Genomic DNA, 13,463 nt, shown 5'->3' with positions numbered 1-13,463 from the left:
TCAATGGGGATTACAATTGTGATTTTGTTTTTTCATTTTAATCATCAAGTTTTTTTATTTCATCCTTTTTGTTTTTCTATGTATTTTTCAGTTGACAATTTATATTTTTTTGTGTTTCCTTGAAATATGAAGGTTTTGAAAATATTAAAGCTTTTATTGTAGGTTAATTTAATGAGATAAATTTTTATTTCGTGGTGTCAAGACAATTAAAAAATAAATACCAAACTAAGAAAAGGAGAAAACATGGTGGCCTACTGAAATTCGCATGAAAAGGTTATCTTTAATCTCCATGTTTTATGTTGACTTTGTTTTAGGTTTTTTTAGTTTTGAGATTTTTTATTTTGTTATAAAATTTTATTTTATTTTCAAAGAAAAAGTTATCAAAAAATAAAAAAGGAAAAAAAATGATTAGCTGGCCATATTCCAACCATGAAAAAAGATATTATTAGTATTAATGAATTTCATTTGACTAAATGAGTCTTGTTGATGTGTTTTTTACAATTATTTTGTTGGAAATGTAGATTAAGGTTTGCAAAGATTTTTTTTTGTTTTTGAACTTTGTGTTCTTAGACCAATTAAAGAGTGTTTGAGTTGAAAAAATGGTTTATTGAAATGGTAAGAGTTTGATTTTTTAGATGAAACAAGTTGAAAATAAATTTTTTGGTTCAAAAAATCCCAACTTGATTTCTGAACAGTGATTAGAATCCAAAAAGTCAAATGTCGCATTGTGTTTTTTTTTTTAAAAAAGGGGAACAATATATCATCCTCCCCTTGGTACCAAGTAAAAAAATAAAAAAGCCAAGCACATGACTCTAAACTGATAAACTTGTGCACCTATCCTTTTTTTTTTTTTTTTTTTATGGACTATGCATTGAATCATCCAGGTCTAGGCTTTTATTTTTTATCCTTTAATTTATATAAAGGTTTATTAAAATAAATTAATCAAAAATATGTTTGAGATCATAATATTTTTTTTATGATACTAGCAAACACATTTTTTGTATAACTCTTAAGATTTTTTTTCCTTAAATTTTATGTAAACCCTGAAAAAATCCATAAAATTAATAATGAAAAATATTATGTTAAATAAGTATATCGAGTATTGGAATTAAAAAGGTAACTTTGGATGTTGGGAATTTGAAATCAAATTTACATGTGTTAACTTAAAAATAAAAATATGAAAATGGTGGAAAAGTAAAAAATAAAAAATAAAAAGCAAATAAAAAACTAAATGGAAGAGATAAAAAGAAAAAGCGTTGTTTTGAGATATAGTTTAATGAATTTTGATCTAGTTTATTTAAAATCAATATTAAAAATGCATCCAAATCTAGAAAATATGACCAAGTGAATATAAAAGATAAAATGTTGACTTTTAGGAAAAAACAATTTGATAAATATAGAGAATTTTTATAAATTCAGGGTGAAAATATTTAGAAAATTTATTTTGGAATTTCTTTTTAAAAAACAAATTAATGTATGCTTTTATGTGCCAATGACTTTGATCGATAGTGTAAATATATGTGTAATCACTCAGTTTTTAACTTAGAAGAGAATGAAATTTGAGGAAAATTTGTATTATAAATAGGGATCAAAGTACCTAATTAATTAGTTAAAAATATTGATCATTTAAGAAAATAAAACATTGAAAATTTTCGGATTTTTTATGTAAAAATTACTTTATGTCTAGTTTTATACTATTAAGCTTAACTCTTGATCCAACCATTAGATGATACTAAAATTTTATGAGTAACCTTTTAATATGTTGTTTTATCTTGAATAAAAAAATTTAAGTCAATCAGTATTAGAATTATCAATATTGAAAATTATTGAAAAATATAATTAAGGATACATTGTAAAAAAAAAAAAAAAAAAAAAAAAAAAAACATGTCAACTCCCATTTAAATGGGAGGCTGACTCTAAAGAAGAATATTTTGTTCTTCATTTTAAAGCCACCCGAAAGTAGCAGCAAAGAAGAACAAGTGTTCTTTCACCATTTCAAGCCTTCTTCTGTCCCTTTTATCCAAGCAAAACCATGGAAACTTAAATACTTTAGTTGGAAGAGTGAAACCATGATATAGAGATTGAAGAAATGGAACGAAAATAGAGATTTAAGGTGGAGATCCGGTTTTGAGTTTGAAATTTGGCATCAAAATTACAAGGAAGTTGTACTTAATCCACCAAACTTACTTTGATTTCAATTAAGTTTTACTAATAATTTTTAAATTTTACTAGGTTGTTGATTCAATTTTTGAGAATTTTTAAGGGAAATGCAAGAAAGTGATAAACTAGTAAAATAGAAGTGAAATACTTTAGGAAATTATAAAAAATTGATGAAGAAAGTTTAGGAAAAAGGAAGGCCATCGTCCAAATGGGGAAAAAATTAAGGGTTTCTTAGGTGTGAATTATGTGTGTGTGTATTTTGTAGTGTGAGTTTGGAAGTATTCTAAATTCAAATAAAATTGACAAAAATAAAAATCAAATGGATAAGGAATTAGGTCTCGGTCAAGTGAAGAAAAATAGGGAGAAAATTCGTGATTGTATAATTGTGTGTTCATGAATGGAATTAACATTTCAAACCATGAATAAATGACTCTAAATGTAGAGAATCCATTTAAGGTATTTTAAATCAGGTTGTGAAATTAAAAATAGGTGATAAGAAATGGATAAAAGAAGAAGTTATAACATAGGTTGACAATTTTGAAAACATGTGAAATTTAATAATGAATAAATAAATAAAATAAATTTGACTAGAATATTTGATAATATGGGAGTATTATTTTTCAGCCAAATGAGATGTTTGAGGGAAAAATTTCTCAATTTTGTGTTAGGTATGTAAATATATGGATGATTAAAAATTTTAATGTGAATGTGCAATTAAGCAAAGTATATTATGAACTGCGAATGGAGAAAGTTATGAGACTTTATATTAATTTGAACTACGAATGGAAAGAATGCTTAACAACTTGGGTGCTTTTGGTTTTGGTTAAATAAGAACAAAATAACAATAGGAAAGAATGTGTAATTATGTAATTGAAACTACAAGCATGAATATGATTTTTAAATAAGATTGGATAAAAGGAAATCTTAATACCAAAACTTTAGGCATATGCAATGATGTTGTAAAGTGAATGGAAGGAACCATGAGCAATTAATCTTAGTGACTTGGAATTGAATGCTCATTTTAATGATTTTAAGATGTATGGAAAAATGAGAAGGATGTTTTCAAATTGGCCAAATTGTTAGTTTAGATAAACTAGAAAGAATTAAAGAATTGTATTAAGTTATTCTATTAATGAGAAGGTATAGAAGATGATGTGCTATTACTGAAATGATGTGTTTCAATGTTAAAGAAACATGAGTATGAAATTTTATTGGGTTGTGATGTTTGTGTAAGGTATATATTAAGTAAATTTGATAATTTTAGTGTATATTTATTTACATAAAAAATTTATTACGGTGTATAAATATGCTAGCGATTTAATTAAATTATAGTACAAGTAGTAATGGTTGTTTGCTCTGGAGTTATAAGAGAAACATTTGGAAAGAAACCCAACTTCTCAGGAGCTTGAATAGCAAGAGTAAAGGTAATGGATTGAGTTTCCCTTGTCTTTTTTATTTATTTAAACATGCTTTTATGATTTTTAGATTTTACAATGGTAAATAAATTGTGTTGTGTATTATTATTATAAAGAAAGCTAAATGACGTAGAGTTTTCACTGTAGTTCTAGACATAGATTATTGTGGATTCCGACAATGAAATTTACTTGAGTATGGAGTATAATTAAGAGAACCATGGGGGCATTTTAGTATTTTTATGTTATCTTTTCTATTTTTTTATTTAAAAAACTATTGCCACATGTTCCACACGCTCCAACGAGTGGGCGGCACTCGTGCCATTAAAAAGACGCGTGAGACTCCTCTCGATGGCCAAATCTAGTCATTTACCATCTAGATAGATGAACATACATGCTCTCTTCCACATGGTGTGGTGCGAGTAGACATATCATGGCTGAAATATAATCGGTGATAAATTGTTGTGTTTTCTTTTCTGTCTCATGACAAATAAAGTGCACAATTGTCCCTTGTTTATTTGTGTTTGCTTGGGTCTGATAAACATGCCAAACCCAAGCTACTTGGGCTTGGATACCATGTCAAACCTAAGGTTCTTGGGTCTAGTAACCATGTTTGGCTCTTAGATCTGGCATGACTATCATATCCAATTCGTTTGGGTCTAGCATGACAACCAGACTCAAGAAGCTTAAAACATTATCTATAATCTTAATACTTTTTACATTAAAAAAAAAAGATATTGAACCACCGCGGAGCACGAACCAATATACTAGTTGCTATTATTAATTAAAGGCTTATGCCTTTAAGGTAGAAAGTTATATGTGTTTTGTAGTAAATCGCATAGGCGAAAATACATAGTATGTTATGAAGTGAATTGACTACAACGACGGTAAAATATTTATAATTGACTTTTGACCGCAATAATGGAATCCCTATGTATGAACTATATTTATTGATCGCAATAGCAATAATCACGTGTAATTTGCGTTTGAACATAATAACGAAAAAAATAATGTCGAAAAATATAAATGACAAGAACTATATTGTTGTGGATAATATGACATATATTGTTGTGACATGTGAGATAGCTAACATGTGAACATATATTGTCGTGGAAAAGGTGCTTGACACGTTGAGATCTTATTCAAAATTTCACTATGCAAAGTAATGGCAAATACATTAAATATGGTGTGTTCTTATTTTTATATCAATATGTGTGGAACTAGTTACTTGGTAATAAGATTAGTGCCCCGTAATAGACAGTGGGACTAGCTACCCTAGTTAATGGGACTAGTGCTCTAGTTAATGGGATATTGGATTCTTATTTTTATATCAATATGTGTGGAACTAGTTACTTGGTAATAAGATTAGTGCCCAGTAATAGACAGTGAGACTAGCTACCCTAGTTAATGGGACTAGTACTCTAGTTAATGGGATATTGGAGAAACTAGTTATTCTAATTGGTGAGACTACTGCCCTGATAATGGGTTATTGGAGAAATTAGTTATCTTAATTCATAGGACTATTGCCCTATTTAACAGGCTATTAAAGAAACTAATTATCTTGATTAATAGGCAATCAAAGAAACTAGTTCAATTGATTAATAAGACTAATACCTTGGTAAATGAACAATTAGATAAGCTCGGTAATTTAGCAATGAAACAAATGTTCGGTTTGGGTTAGAGAGGACACTGATATGTCTTTAAATTATGCTAATCGTATTGATTTGTAAGGTTAAGGGTAAAATAATAAATTAACTGTTTAGAAATTGATGTGGTAAATATATAGAAGAGATAATGACAAATAATTATTATGTATGAAGCTAATTGTATTTGGTATTAAATAAGTTTTTAAATACCTCGCAACATTGTGCTGAGTTGTATATCATGTATTTGGTATTAACAATAACATGTAATGGAGTGAGATGTTCATGAGTCTGATTGTGTTGACAGGTTAATGATTGAGTATTCAATTAACCCTACAAACAAAGTTTAACATAAAAAAAAGATGATTCGAGCATATCTTGCAAGTATAAAAGCAATGGAAGGTTATGTGATAAATTATAAATAATAAAAATGGACTTGAAATAATTGGAATGAATAATGAATCGAGAAAATTTCTCAATATAACAAATGTGTTATACGAACTGAAGTACGATGTATCATAGTTGAAATAAATACTTGAGAAATAAAAAGGAGACATGAATTAAATATGTTGTGAATTAAATAACGATGTGAATTAAACATACTTACATAATGAGTTACAATATGATTAAAGGTGGTTGAGAGAGGAAAATATCATATGATTTATATGTGTTGAGAAAATAAATTGCGGGGTAAATTTCATGAGTTGTGAAATAATAGTATTAATATAAATTGAATATATTCATGAAGTAAAAATAGTTATGAAATAACTTTGATATAAAAAGCAACACTGTATGAAAGTGTTTGAAGAAGACTAGTCAAATTTAAAGTTGTAAGGAATAAATCATATAGTGACAAGTTAAACTAAATTACAAATGAAATAATTATCATGATGCAAGAGTAATAATGTTATGGGAAGAAAATTTATCAGGGAATAATGAAAAATATAAGATGTTGAAAATTGATATGAGATCAATGTTTTTAAAGAAAAATGTATGAAATTGATTTTGATCATATAATTGTTAAATATTAGTAACTGAGATAATACAAATGTTTAATATGATTTATTTTGTAATTCTGTATATGTCACATATGAATTCCTTTGAGACTTCCATTTCGCAGGGTCATCAAGCTACCCGATATTATATATAAAGAATATTTGTAATTTCAAAAAAAAAAAACTTATAAATAGTTAACATGGATGTAATCTTTAACAAGAGATGTAATACATTGTGTGTGTGTGTGTGTGTGTAAAAGGAAAAACAATTACCTGAATTTCTACATACTTAGTCATAAGGATTAAGTAAAAATATATGAGAAAATGCAAGGTGTTACATTTTATGTGTGTGGCTTTCTTATGGATGTTACTTTTAGTGTCATATTTAAATAAAAAATTGATTTTTAAAACAATTGACCAAGAGCATGACTAGGGTTGGTCAAGTTAGCCCTAAGATTTTTGTAAAACATGGTAGATGGTTTTTCTTAAATGAAGTTAGTCCTAAGATTTTTGTGAAGTTCTTATATATCGTTAAACTCAAAATACAAAAATAAAAAATAAAAACAAAGCCATGAATAGGCAAATACTAGATATAGTCCCATGCTACACCGTGCATCTTCTCGTTACATAAAAAATGATATATAGGTGTCATGAGCGTGTTTCAAAAAAATAAGAGAAATTAATGACTTGCCTAGTTTAATAAGTTGGTTTTATTTTAATAAAATAATAAAAAAAAAGGCAACGATAGTAAATGGATAATTTTTTTTATTATACTTTGGAAAATAAATCTCTATAAGAACAAAATTGAGTAAAAAAAATGAAAAAAGAAATGGCCTGAGTCAACCCGAGGTAGTGCAATAAATACGTAACTTAAGTAATAAGGGGCAAGTCAATCTGTGTTAAGCAGCAAAATCCACGGTCTAGGGAATGATATGGGGTTAACCCAACAAAAATGTTTTGAAGAAAACCACAAACACAAATTTTCTCTAAAAAACTAATGTCAAATTATGAAATTGGAAAAGAAAAAAATATGTCGGCTCACGATAACTTTTCAAACCCTTGACCTGTGTCATTAGACCAGAAATATCATGCATGAAATAACGATGAAGCACAATCCGCAACAAATTAAATGTTGAAGAATAGTACCAACAAGAAAAAAATAATTAGACAAAAAGATCTAAAACAAAAAATGATAATTAAAAGAATGAGGGTGAAAGCCAAAATAAGAAATAAATCAAAGGGTAATTAAATTTTTTAATTGAAGAGTTAAATTGAAAACAAAAATAAAAAAATAAAAAGAATGAGGATCAAATAAAAAAGATACACGATAAACTTGGATTGAAAGATAAAATTGAAAATCAAAAAAAAATTTTATAAATAAACCAAGGAAATACAAGGGCCTTCCAAGTGCCAATAACTTTTTCAATTTTAATATTATTTAATTTTTTATTGAAAGGCCACAATGCCCTCAGTAAACATTAAATAATAAAAAAACCAACGTGAAAAGACCGAAAAAAAAAAAACCTTTACCCAAGGCTTCTTCTTCTTCCTTTTTTTTTCTTTTTTACTTTCAAGGACATTTAAATAATTTTATTATGCATTAAAAAAGTAAAAAAAAAAACCAAAACTACCTCTAATTATCATGCATATTTTGTTTGTCTCCAAGGAGTTTTTTGTATTTTTATTGTTCATAGAAAAAGAAAAGGACCTTATTGCCCCTATAAGATAGGCTAAATGTTATTTGAATAAGGGGAAAATTCATAATTTTGCTATTGATATCTTCATCTACAATAGATGAATTCTTTTCATCTCATTTTCTTTTTAGTTTGTCTTTAATTAAATTTTAATATTTTTATTGTTAATACAAGAAATCTTATTACACCTATAAGGTGGCCAAATGATATTTGATTGGTAGGTAAAATTATAATTTTACTATTATAATTCACATATACTATTATACTTTAAATATAATAAAGTATGTTTTCAAACTCAATAAAATGTTTAAAAATCTAGATGGAGAAATATTGTATTTAAACAAGAAAATTCAATTTACCTTTTCTAACACTAATTTTGTTTTTTTAAAAAATTAAAAAATTATTCGGTTTTCAAAAAATCGAGCATCGACACTTAAAAAGATATTTATTTGAGATTATGATAACCTTATAGAAAAAAAAAATTAAATCATGAGTTTCATTTCCCAACCAATCTAATATTAAAGAAGAGTGAAATAAAAAAAATATATATAACTTAATTTTATATATAACATGAATCAGGTAACCCAGGTCAACACTTCAAACTCGCAAACTGGATAATGGATTCCATTATGATTAATAACTTGTTTATATATATAAACTATTGTTTATTTAACTATATGATAACAAAAATAGTCAATCACAAAATCAAGCATCAAATCAAATCAATACTGAGATTTTTTTAAAAAAACTATGATAATCTCATAGAAAACAAAACAAAATAAATTATAAAACTCAATTATCAATCAACTCAATAACAAATGATGAAAGAAAAGAATATAATTTTTTTTAAAAAAATTAAACTTGTCATACCCGTCAAGCGTCAACATGAACTTTATAAAATTTAATAACATGTGCTAAAAAAATAGATAACCATATAATTAAGTTCAATTAGAAAAAAAGATATTTTATTAAACCCATGAACCGAGACAATCGATATTACCTCACTAAACTCACAAACTAGATTATTGACTCCATAAAGTTTAATGATTTAGTTTTTGTTTTTTTAAATAATTTTTTATTTAACTAATTTTTTTTTTAAAAAATCATACTGTAATTTTAAAATATTTTTCTAATACCAACCTGATATTAAAAATGTTTTTTGATACTGCAATAACTATATAAAAGACAAATTAAAATCAGCTATTATCTCTAAATCTCCATAAACTAAATTTTAAAAAAATCAATAACAAAAAAAATTAAAATTAATAAAGTAAAAATTATTATTATAATCTACAATACTAATAAATATATAGAAAATCCTGCACGTTTCAGCTTTATACTTGATATCATATACCCATTTAGCCCAGTCCTGATTCTTGAGTTCAGAAAACACCTCAGCATTCCTTCTCTCGACATCTAACGGTCCATATCAACCGGTCACAAAAGCGTAGGTAGGGTTCACTCAATATTTTATTGTTGGTTCCTTTTCTTTCTAGAACACACGACTGCAGCAAACAAAATCTCTCTCCTTTTTTTGGTTTGCTTGATTACCGTTTATTCGGAAAAAAATCATGGTAAAGGGCCCGGGTCTCTACTCCGATATTGGCAAGAAAGCCAGAGGTAACACGCCGAATGATTATTTTCGCACTCTTTAATTTGTTTCCATTTTTGTGTTGTTTCCCTTAATTTCTCGAAATTTCCAGATCTTCTCTACAAGGATTATCAGAGCGACCACAAGTTCACTGTCACTACTTATACTTCCGCCGGAGTTGTAATTTTCTTTTTCCCTTCCTTTTATTCTTATTATTAATTATATTTTTTTGGCATGGATTAAAACATATTTCTGTCTTATTTCGAATATTGGTACTGATTTTGGAATCTTAGGGCTAAAAAAACAGTAAGTTGTTTTTTTCAAAAATTAAATAATAAAATGAATCAATCAATATGCAGTATTCAGAGTTGGACAATTAATTTCTTTGGATTAAGTAACATGTGGATTTCTTTACTTGATAATTTTTATCTGCATTGATGATTTAATTGTGCTGTTTGAACGATTCACAAACGGTAAAAAAGGATTTACGGCTTCGATCATCGATTGATCGTCTTAGTGATTTTATTAGCAATCCTAGACGTCTATTTTAGGTTTCATTTGGGTAAAATTAAGGAAAAAAGCGTACATGTGTTGCCTGAGGCTAGGAGGGAGAAAAGGAAAAATGGGAACACTTTCTCAATTATAATTGCACCCGAGAATGGCCATCTGTTTTGGATGCGTTGATGTGCAATCCATTTGTTTGGATGTTTAGTTTCAATGATTTCTGTCAAGTAATTTTGGTTCAGCATACGTTGTTATTGTTATTATGATATTTTTTTGGTGGAAGCAAACTGTTGTGATGTTATTTTCTGACATTATATTTATTTCCAATTCCAGGCAATTACTTCAACTGGGATCAAGAAAGGGGAGCTGTTTTTAGCGGATATCAGCAGTCAGCTAAAGAACAAGAACATCACAACTGATGTAAAAGTGGACACAAACTCCAATGTAAGACATGAAAGCTTGCCTGCTCTCTTTCTTGGACACATATGATAATCATCTGTGCTTGTGGATTATGTATCTGATGATCCTGTTTGTAGACTTCAGGTAACTCTCTGAGGTGCCTGTTTGTTTTTTTGCACTCTGGGTTGGTCATTGGTGAACTGCGAAGTCCACTCATTTCTTGAGTGCTGGCCAAAATTGTTTGAATCCCTAGATAATGTGATATGATGGAACTCTTATATTCATCATAAATCTGTACTTCATTTCATAATGTTGACAAATTGAATTATATGTAGTCTCTTATCCCAGGTTTGGAGAATTGCCATATGGAAATTCCATGTGCCTGTTAAATATGCTATTAATTCTTCTAGTATGCCACCATGATTCAATACCTTCTTTTCTGTTTAAATACAATATTTACTTTCTGCTGACTGTAGATGTGAGATACTATGATAGCAAATTATTAGTTTTATTTCACTTGCATTGATGTCTTATTTCTTAGATTGTTCTTTAGAACAACACCCCATGCCTGTATTGTTACCAACGCCCATATCAGGTTGTAAATTAGCTTGCCCATGGTCTTTTCAAAATGTGAAATTTTCTTATGGCATTTGTATAAGCTAATAGACTATCATTTTTTGATGCAGTGAACATTTGTTGGATAATTTTATTTCTAGTAATATGATGCTTTGATTGCCCAGTTGATAGTGGTGTGTTCATCTGTAGCTTCTCACAACTATTACTGTCGACGAACCTGCTCCCGGGCTCAAGACAATCTTTAGCTTCAAAGTTCCTGATCAGAGATCTGGCAAGGTAAAATGGCTCTTTTCCTTGTCGATTATTTTCATCTTGTCTTTAATAATTGTTTCTACTTTCTGATTTGCTTGGCTGTTTCATTGATGGGACCATCATATCTTGCTGTTACGGTTGTTGATTGCTGGTCTGAATTTTTGTTGTTGAAGTTAAACCTTGGGGTCATTCTGGCCTTGTCCATTTTGAACTTCTTACTGTATTTAATGCTTTGCCAGTGTTAATGAGGTCTTTTGCCACTATGATCTGATTTAATTGCTTGTGGTAACAGGTGGAACTCCAGTACCAGCATGAGTATGCTGGAATTAGTACTAGCCTTGGGTTGACTGCGAATCCCATTGTTAACTTCTCAGGTGTGGTTGGGAGCAATGTTGTTGCTCTGGGGACTGATCTCTCATTTGATACTGCCACTGGGAACTTCACTAAATGCAACGCGGGGTTGAGCTATACGAATTCTGACCTAATTGCTTCCCTGACAGTGTGAGTAGTAGTTCAATACAGAGAAAGTAGTTATTTTTTAAGATAATTACTGTAAAACCAGATACTTCTTGTTGCTTTGAATGATTATGTTCGCTGAGCATTGAGCACTACAAATAGAAAGACCAGCTTGGGAATTCTTTTGCTGGCACCACCCCATTAAAAAGCTTGAGTAGCAAGTAATTCAATGCAGAGAAAGACTAATTTTGAAGGCATTTGCTGGTGAACAATTTTTTTTTCTATGGCAGTTTTGCTAAAGATGCTCAGTGAACAAATTTTTTCTGAGTTTTTTAATGAACTTTTACTCTCTTTTATCACCCAGGACAATGTTTTTAACACGAATATAGGATTAGAGTCTTGGTTATATATTGAAGTGGAGTGATTTCTGCTGTTTGTGCATATTTCTGATTTGATTAAGACCCCTTTTCTGATGAAAGTGATTTTTGTTGATGCCCACAGTAATGATAAGGGAGACACCCTTAGTGCTTCCTACTACCACACAGTGAGCCCATTGACTAGTACAGCTGTTGGTGCGGAGCTGACCCATAGCTTTTCAAGCAATGAAAACATATTGACCATTGGCACGCAACATGCACTTGACCCCCTGACTACAGTGAAGGCTCGGTTGAACAACTATGGGAAAGTGAGTGCTCTTATCCAGAATGAGTGGCGCCCTAAGTCTCTATTCACAATCTCAGGGGAGGTTGATACGAAGGCAATTGAAAAGAGTGCTAAGGTTGGATTGACCTTGTCTCTCAAGCCCTAGCAAGCAACTTCTGTTGGGTGTTAGGTGTGACTGGAACTCGGTTCTTTTGTTAGTAGCAGAGAACAATAAAGTACGAAAGGATCCACGATATCTCTTTTTCAAGTGGACTTTTCATCTGTTTGTTTGATATACTTGGGTTTCACGTATTTGGTGGTTATCGTTTCTTGGAAAATAATTCTAGATGGTCTCAGTAACATCACCAATTTGTTCGTTTTAATTTTGAAATTAGTGCGTTTGTGTTTTTGCTTAACCAGATATTTTTTTTTTTAATCTAGTTTCACCGAGCATCATTTCATGCTTATTTATCCCCAAAAACTGTGGGGTTGGATATCTAAAGATCCATTGCAGCCCGAATTCACATTTTTGAGTGGTCCGGTGTCATGCAGGAACTTATTCTTTATGTTGGTCCCTTGATAAATGATTGTTAAGGAAAATTGCTTGTATTTTTCATCAGAGTTGGGAGTAGCTGTGCACCATTTGCCGGAGTGAAAAGAAAAGATAGGTGGTTTATGCTATTTGCTAGCTTGCTTTAAAACTGATTGTCATCTAACGCTCGTAATTTGTAGTGGCGTATGCTATTATTTGCTTGCGTTAAAACTTGGCTGTCATCAATTGCTTAATTTATTGCTAATAGCAGTCACTGGTTTGCCTTGATGCGTGTACGGTTAAGGGTGAGTCAAAAAATGATTAAAAGAAGTCAGGTGTTCGACGCAAAACTAGTAGAGTATCTCGCACAATTTGGTTTACCATATGCTTCTTAAGTTGTGACACATGGAAAACAAGGTGACACATTTGGATTTCAATTGCAGGTGGCAATTCCAGCTTATATGCGACGTTGCCAATCTTGTCTATAACCTGGAATGGCCCAAAAAACTTAGCTGCTAGTTTTTGTGATGATCTGCGAATTATTGATTGATGCCTGTAAAGCTGCAGCTTCAAATAAACAGTCATCTATTGAAAAGTATCCCTCAAT

At 29.7% G+C, this 13,463-nt stretch overlaps 1 protein-coding gene across 1 annotated transcript; it reads left to right on the top strand.

The window, feature by feature from the left end:
- Positions 1 to 9,298: 9,298 nt before the first annotated feature.
- On the top strand, positions 9,299 to 12,740 carry LOC118029762 (mitochondrial outer membrane protein porin of 36 kDa). Its single transcript, XM_035033693.2, has 6 exons — positions 9,299 to 9,524; positions 9,608 to 9,675; positions 10,333 to 10,443; positions 11,164 to 11,250; positions 11,519 to 11,727; positions 12,184 to 12,740. Exons 1-6 carry the CDS (start codon positions 9,476 to 9,478, stop codon positions 12,488 to 12,490), a joined length of 831 nt encoding a protein of 276 aa, XP_034889584.1. The 5' UTR covers positions 9,299 to 9,475; the 3' UTR covers positions 12,491 to 12,740.
- The last annotated feature ends 723 nt before the right edge of the window (positions 12,741 to 13,463 follow it).

Source organism: Populus alba, chromosome 10 (assembly GCF_005239225.2).
Source record: "Populus alba chromosome 10, ASM523922v2, whole genome shotgun sequence".
In the NCBI taxonomy this organism is placed as follows: domain Eukaryota; kingdom Viridiplantae; phylum Streptophyta; class Magnoliopsida; order Malpighiales; family Salicaceae; genus Populus; species Populus alba.
This window is presented reverse-complemented; position numbering and strand designations above follow the sequence as displayed.

Excerpts from the sequence above, each read along its gene's own strand:
- LOC118029762 (XM_035033693.2), top strand. The coding sequence starts at position 9,476 with ATGGTAAAGGGCCCGGGTCTCTACTCCGATATTGGCAAGAAAGCCAGA. Across the intron at positions 11,251-11,518 it reads CTGATCAGAGATCTGGCAAG|GTGGAACTCCAGTACCAGCA; the intron begins GTAAAATGGCTC and ends TTGTGGTAACAG. Across the intron at positions 11,728-12,183 it reads CTAATTGCTTCCCTGACAGT|TAATGATAAGGGAGACACCC; the intron begins GTGAGTAGTAGT and ends TGATGCCCACAG.